The sequence below is a fragment of the Amblyomma mixtum genome, chromosome 10 (genome assembly GCF_055824585.1).
Source record: "Amblyomma mixtum isolate Tamu chromosome 10, ASM5582458v1, whole genome shotgun sequence".
Taxonomy (NCBI): domain Eukaryota; kingdom Metazoa; phylum Arthropoda; class Arachnida; order Ixodida; family Ixodidae; genus Amblyomma; species Amblyomma mixtum.
The window spans coordinates 165,688,779-165,696,817 of NC_143021.1; the positions used below are offsets into that span (position 1 = coordinate 165,688,779).

Here is an 8,039-nt window from a genome sequence, read left to right on the forward strand (position 1 = left end):
TGCACCCCCCCCCTCCCCATCTGTCCTTAGTCTATGCCGTGAGGACACAGCCTGGGAACAACCACTTCAACTCTGAACGCCTTGGTGCTTTGAATTACGCAATGAGAATAGCCATCCTTGCACACCAAAGAGAAAGTAGCAAACGAGTCACTGCGTTCTTGCCTAAACGGCTTCAGGTGCTAATAGGGCGTGGTCAGCTTTTGCGCAAACGTGACGGATTATAAATTTGATAGGCTGCGCACGGGTGCAAGCACATTTCCCCAGTTATCTCTGCTTAGTTTCAGTTGTATACCTGTTGAATTAAGCGCTACAATGGCCCAGAAAACTGCCACACACTTTTTAGTGAAGCTGGAGACAAATTTAGATTGACCTATGTTAATAGATAAAAGTAATAAAAAATCAAGACACTAATTTCACCGAGAGTGGAGCTTTTGTATGATATAAAGGGCACAAAATTGCAATGAAGGGGTCACCTTCATTGGCGCGTTTCGGGAGTAAACAGCGATACTTGAAGAGCTTTTGGGTTACGTAATTCTTTTCGCTATAGAAGTCTCTAGTATGACTAGCGTTGATGCAAGTGGTAATGAAATTTGCTACATGTAATGAAAGCAAAATATGCGTTAGGATAATCTTGATGATGGAGAAATGCCTATTTTGCTACTGAACAGGGCGAGAAAGAGACGTAGATTCGTATTTTATTAAACAGAATTTGCTCGAGCTGTCCTAGGTGTCCCTTTCAAGTAGACATCTTGCCCGGGGCAGTGCCTACTTCCCATTACCGATACGAGCGGAATATTCGTTCACGCTCTGACGTGACAAGGATGATGTGGAGATGACGTCGGTAGATTAATGCCGGCATTCCGGTCAGCACGAACCAACAAGATTGTGTTTACATCCATGTCCGGCCTGCAACAGTAGCGAAGGCGGAAAGAAGAGGGAAGTCTAGATAAAGTGCCAGGCTCACCCCCGCCCCCCCCCCCCCCCCCCCCCCTTCTTACACCGAGGCTCCTATGATATTCACTGTTAAAGCAGCGCGGGAAGACAAGACACTGAAAGAGAGTACACACAACACAAGCGCCGACTCGCAACCCATTGTTATTGGTGTGTCTTATCTTCCTGCGCCGTTTAAAAATCAGTCAGTGCTAACTCGCCCGGATCGCAGCATTAATTATCCAATGATGTTGTTTCGCCACCTCGCAGCTTTTTACATACAAATTACTGGCGGTAACCTGGTAGCGATACCCTGTAATCCAAATGTTTTAGGAAAACATTCACGAGTCTCATTTCCTAGTGTAGGTGTAAGAATAGGAAATGACGGGTGTGCTTTAATTTTTAGCGGTCTGACTGGTTCACTTTTGGGATTGTGCAACCTGAGGGAAAATCTTTTTATACGGCAATGCCATTAACCCAACAAACTCCACATGATACAGCTGTTGCAATAACAAAATTGCTTATCAACAATGTGCGCCTATGTGCGCCAATGCTGCGGTTCGCAGCGTGTAGTAAATAAATACACTCCTTCCTGCAACAGCACAGCGCATAAAATCTAGTGCTCACTTGCGATAGCGTATACATACCAGCTCACTTTCTGAGGATTATGTGGCCACATACGAGGGGGTACCCAAAAGAAACCGGACTAATTTTTTGAATCGGCACAGCTTCTGTGGTACCGCGTTTTGCCGCTAGGAGCGCATAGAACGAACATTCCAGAGTCAGTAAGCCGAGTGCCGTCGTCGAAGGAGGTCAGACTAGTTTAGGAAGAGTTTTACCCCCGTATTCACAAACCTAACTTTTCCTCCACTTTCGTCTCCAGCAACTTTAAAGCGCCTTAAGCTGTTTCATAAACTGTACTGTATGAGGAAATCTGTCCTTTCCTTAAACTTTACTGATCCGAAGATGTAGGTAGGGGCCTGCCTACCTTAAGCTGTACTTTAGCTGCTTTTCCAACATGGCGGACTACGATCAGATGGACGACAGCATGAGTGAGTTCCTGGAGTTCTACGCCCGTGTTGAAGAAGTAGAGGAGCGAAGAGCGTATGTGTACGCGCCACCGACAGGGCGAATGATAAGGGACCGCCAGAATCCAATGGAAGTGTTTGGCGAGATCGGGTTCACCTGCCGCTACCGTTTTTCGAAGCGAGCTGTGCTACGCCTTCTCGAGATGCTGCCCTTCCGCACCAGCGCGGACCAACGCGGCAATCCCCTGCCGCCGCTCCTCCAACTTCTGGTCGCGCTCCGCTTCTACGGAGCCGGGTGCTTCCAGATCGTGACCGGCGACCTCGTTGGCATTTCCCAGCCCACCGTGTCGCGGATCATCGGACGAGTGTCGCGTATGATCGCCGCAACTCTCTTCCCTGCTCTCGTTAAACTACCGAGTGCTGCGCAAGCTCCAGCCGTAATGCTTGCATTCTACAGAATCGCAAGTTTCCCCGGCGTGACAGGGTGTATAGATTGTACACACGTACCGATCAAGAGCCCGGGTGGCGAAAACGCCGAAGTTTTCAGGAACAGGAAAGGATATTTCTCCTACAATGTGCAGGTAAGTGCACATCACATGATGAATGTATTCACTTTCAGGTTAACCATGCTGAGCCTCGGCGCGGTGGCTCAGTGGTTAGGGCGCTCGATTGCTGAGCATGAAGATGCAGGTTCGATCGCGGCCACATTCGGGAGGCAGCGCCCGGGTGGGAGTGGTGAACGGGAGAGCACATTACTGTTGTGTCGATGTGAAACACCCCCTATAAACTTGCCGTTCCTGCAATTGTTTGAGTACTCGCCTTGGCTATGTTAACCGGACAGGTATGGCTAACTTTACAAGGTGGTAGTTTGATTCTAACATTGTGTACAAACACCTAAAAAGTTCTAGTAGCAAAAAAAAATCCCTAGAACGGAATTTCATCTAGGTGATACCTATCAACTAATTTTTTAGCTTTTTCTCATTCTATTGTGTCCCATGCAAGCTATGCGAGCCAGTGGGAAAACTTGAGTGCAGTAAAGTTCTTTCTAGTAATCTGTTCAAGAAAATCTGCAGCACAACTTTTGGGTATATGTTTATTGCATGTAAACATACAGCATAGCTTAATATTGGATTGTTTACATTTTTATGCCCCATCTCAGGCCATAGCACGACCGAATTTAGAGTTCTTCGACATTGTGGCGAGCTGGCCTGGGTCAGCTCACGACAGCCGTATCTTCGACAGCAGCAGTGCCTGTGTACAGTATGAGAGTGGGAGTATGCCCGGCCTGCTGCTTGGAGACCAGGGCTATGCCTGCCGCTCCTATCGTATAACGCCAACAAGAGACCCTGGACAAGTGGGCAGCCCAGAACACAAGTAAGCTGATGCGATCGATGGTGTTTGCTGTTAAATGGTGCATAAAAATATTTTGGAAAGAAGAACATACCAACCAGCAACTGAAGCGTGTAGATGTAGCACTCTCCAGGCTTTAACCATTTAGCTGAGTGAAGTGTTGCACAGTTTTGCACAGTCGAGTTGCACAGTCGAGTTATTCCCTTTTCTACATGCAGGTACAACAAGTCTCAAATCAGGACAAGAAACACGGTTGAAAGAACGTTCGGCATTTGGAAGAGGAGGTTTCCACGCCTGGGCATGACACTACAAATCAAGACGACAACAACACCCATCGTGATAACTGCCTGTGCTGCCCTACATAACTTGAGCCGGCTACTCAGCGATCCATGCCCACCTGCACCACAGCAGCCTCCTCCGGCCAACCACAATCAGCCATCGGGTCACCGGCAGTCATCAGATGGCTTCGGAGCACGCGCAAGGCTCATTCCAGAGCATTTTGCATGAGGCAATGCCAAGGAGTAACTGGAACCTACAGAATCCATGCAGCCTGTATAACGTTTCACAAGCTGTTCGCAGTAAGCAAGGGCAACATGAGGCAATGAAGATGGCGCACACTGCATGATTGTACTCGCTCTCCTGTTCCGCCGACAGTGACAGGAGCAGGATCGTGTGTATCGGCTGTCACAGTCGATAAAACATGACAACACGGTTGCAGGGCAAAGGAGCCCTCGTGCTTTATTGCGCGCTGGTTTTATAGCCACCACTGGAAAGAAGGGCGACCTCCTCTCCCCAGAAGCCGACTGTGTGCGCATGTCCCGTGGCTTCCGGGACGATGACTTAGCTACCGATACATCCTCCTTCGTTTGGAAAAAAAGAAAGAAGAGGAAAAGAGAAGAAAACTCTGTTACAAACAAATCTGAATGGTGTATGGCCCTCGCACAGACGCCTTGTTGACTTCACTTGCATTGGAACTTTAGGGCACCTGTACAAAGTCCTTGTTGTACGAGAGCCGCCGAGGTGGTGCTATTTGTCTTGTTGATCTCCTTAGTGCTGGTGCTGGCGAGGCAGTGCGCGGGGGATCCTGCGTTGGAGGCGCTGTGCCGAGCTGTGGCATGATAGTACGCGACTGCGGTGGACGCGGTGGACCAGTGCGGGCCGAGGTTGCCGAATTGTCCGAGCTGTTTTCGTCGTCGACGAAGTCCGGCAGCTCCCGCTCAAAGGGTTCACTGGTCGGTAGCAGGTGCCGCCGGTTGCGTCGCAGAACTCTTCCACCTTCGGTGAGTACGTCGTACGACCTGGGAAACCTGGACTGACGCAAGATCCGAGCTTTCGGTGACCACGTGTTCTGCCTCACCCGAACGACGTCACCTTTCTGCAGTGGAGCCAACGGCCGCTTGAGGCTTTCGGTCTGGCGATGCTTGTACACCTGGTAGTTGGCACTACAGCGCAAGTCCGGCAATGTGGTGCGAAGCTCGCGGCCTTGGAGGATCTCTGCAGGGGTTCGACCGCACTCTAGAGGTGTGGTCCTGTAAGCAAGAAGTCCCAACCAAAAATCGTGTTTAAGTTCGGTGGTTTTCTTTAGGATGCGCTTTACAATTTGCACACCCTTCTCCGCGAGACCATTTGATTGAGGGAATCGTGGACTCGAGGTGGTGTGTTTGAAATCATATCGCTTTGCAAAGGCAGCGAAGTCGTTACATGCGAACTGCGGACCATTGTCTGTGCATACCTCCATTGGTATGCCGTATCGTGCAAAAATGGAGCTAGTTGACTCTATTACGCTCCTCGCTGACAAGTCGTTAAGCAGTTCTACTTCGGGGAAGTTTGACAACGCATCGTATAAACACAAGTAGGATTTCCTACCATACTGGAAGATGTCGATGCCCACTCGGTACCAGGGCTTTTCAGGCACAGGACGCATTTTCAATGGCTCTCTTGGTTGGCTGTAGGCGTACTGCATACATACGCTACACTTCTTGACAAACGCCTCAATGTCCGAGTTCATTCCAGGCCAGAAAACTAGACGCCGTGCCCTGAGTTTGTTCTTATTAATGCCCATATGACCATGATGTATTTTTTCTAACATTTCCCGTTGTAAAGTAGTTGGTATTATAACCTTGCAGCCTTTTAGCAGGACGCCTCTAACTTCGGACAGTTCGCCCTCGCTTGACTTCAGCGGCCCTTCGATAGGAATACCATTACTTAGGCATTTTAGAACGGAGCTCAGATAAGGATCGTTCCTCGTCTCTACGGCCAGTCGCTTCCACGTGTCGTCGCTGACAAGTGAGCAAACCACACTTACGGCATGAACTTCCACGTCATCGCTCTGGATGCTCTTATCGTCCTTGGCGGGGGCCCTTGATAGCATGTCGGCGAGCAGAAGTTTTTTTCCTGGAACGAAGAATATTGTGATCTCATAACGCATCAGCCTAAGAAAAAACCGCTGCAGCCTTGGCGGCATATCGCCAACTGCTTTTTTGTGGATGGCAACTAATGAGCGGTGGTCTGTTTCCACAATAACCTGCCGGCCGTAGACGAAGTGGTGAAACTTTTCGCACCCGTATACGATAGCCAGTGCTTCCTTCTCTATTTGAGAGTACCGCTGCTGCGCGTCAGTGAGCACTTTGGAAGCATAAGCCACGGGTTTCCAGGAATCGCTATGACACTGCATTAAAGCTGCAGCAATCCCATTCTGTGATGCATCACAGGACACTTTTGTTGGTTTTTTGGGGTCAAACATTGACAGGAGCGGTTGTTGGCTCATGCTATGGCATAGCAGTTTCCATTCACTCGCATGGTTATCTGTCCATTCAAAAACTGCATCTTGTCTGATTAGGCTCCTGAGAAGAGTCGTTCTTTCCGCCAGCGTGGGTAAAAATTTTGCAAAGTAGTTTGCGACCCCCAGCATTCGCAGAACTCCCGATTTGTCAGAGGGGGCGGGCATTTCCAACATACTTTTCACTAGTGAAGGGCTCGGTTTTATACCTTCTGCACTGATAACGTCGCCCAAGAACTCAATTTCTTGAACGCCAACTGTGCACTTCTCACGATTAAATGTGAGACCGGCCTGCTCAGCTGCTTGCAGAGCTGACCGAAGGCGTACGTCGTGCTCCTGCCGGGAAGTGCCCCAGACTAGTATGTCGTCGACGTACACTTTCACGCCGGGAAGAGATTCAAAAACTTCATTTAGTGTTTTCTGAAACACTTCAGATGCCGACGAAATACCGAAAGGCATCCGTAAAAAACGATATCGACCGAACGGTGTTGCAAAAGTACAAATCCTGGAGGTTTCTTCGTGCAATGGGATCTGATGGAACCCCGAGTTTGCGTCAAGTCTGGAGAACACTGTTGCGCCCGCTAGCTCGGATTCTATATCTTCTCGCCTTGGCATTTCGTAGTGTTCTCGCTTAATGCATTCGTTTATCTTTCTAGGGTCCATGCACACTCGGATATTGCCGTCTTTTTTGCGAACGATAACGAGAGGACTCACCCAGTCTGTGGCTTCTGTGACTTTTGTGATGATCCCAGCCTTTTCCATGCGTTCAAGTTCTAGCCGAAGCGGTTCTCGCAGAGCCAGAGGTACCCGTCTCGCTGTTTGGACAACAGGTGTGGCGCCTTCGCTCAGGGCCATGCGGTATTCGCGTCGAACACAGCCTGTTCCGCTGAACAGGTGTTGGTAATCGTGAATGACTTTATCAGAACTGTTCACTGTTACGTTGTGAACTTCCCGCGGCAGAAGACCCAGTTCTTCGCTTGCTTCAAGACCAAGGATTGCTTGATTTCCTTTGCGCACTACAAAAAAGTTGCAAACGCTCTTTCGGTTATTCAGCTCCACTTGAGTTCTGAGGACACCCATATGTTTGATAATGCCGCCGCCATACGATCTCAGGATCACACTACTCGGCATTAATGATGGCTTGGGATTCATCTTCCTGTAAAGACCGAAGGGCAACAGGTTAGCTTGGGATCCCGTGTACACTTTCAACTTCACCAGCAAACTGTTCATGCATACCTCAACGGTCCATTCACGTCGACTGCTGACGCTGCTAACCGACACGTCGAGTACGTTAAAGTCTTCTTCGGATTCTTGCAGTGCGTCCACCTGATTATTTGCCTTGCAGCAGACCGCGAAATGGTTCCTTGCTTGACACTTTCTGCATGTACGTCCGAACGCTGGGCAGCTTCGCGGCGCATGAGTTCGGCCGCATTTTCTGCACTTGAATTGCTTTGATTGCGCTTTACCCAAAAACGGGCTTTCCTTTCGCACCAAGTCCACCGTTTGCTGCTGGCGCTCATTCCATATCTTTTGGTGTTCAGCTGCGCTCTCAGCGGCTTTGCAGATTCCTTCTGCTTTTTTGAGGGTGAGCTGGCTGTCTGCGAGCAACTTCTCTTGTACTTTGCTATCACTGGTGCCAAAAACTATTTGGTCTCTAATCATTGACTCCGTCAATGAGCCGAAATTGCATGAATGGGCTTGAGTCTTCAAATCACGCAAAAAATGTTCAAAGGGCTCACCGGAATCTTGCATCCGTTTCCTGAAGATATACCGCTCGTGGACTTCGTTCCGTTGGGCAGCACAGTATTCTTCAAACTTTTTCACCACCGTCGCATAGTCGAGCTTGTTCTCGCCATCCGCAAAGGTAAACGTGTTGTAGATTGCGATGCCTTCCTCACCTGCGATGCTCAAGAGCAGCGCGGCCTTCGCAGACTCTGGTCGAGGTTTTTCGG

General features: G+C 49.3%; 1 protein-coding gene across 1 annotated transcript; it reads right to left on the minus strand.

Annotated features, from left to right (window-relative positions):
* Positions 1-4,284: 4,284 nt before the first annotated feature.
* On the minus strand, positions 4,285-5,637 carry LOC149327638 (uncharacterized). Its single transcript, XM_089564937.1, has 2 exons — positions 5,614-5,637; positions 4,285-4,837 (listed from the first exon to the last, which is right to left on the minus strand). The coding sequence occupies exons 1-2, from the start codon at positions 5,631-5,633 to the stop codon at positions 4,285-4,287; spliced, it is 573 nt and encodes a 190-aa protein (XP_089421063.1). The 5' UTR covers positions 5,634-5,637.
* Positions 5,638-8,039: the final 2,402 nt, after the last annotated feature.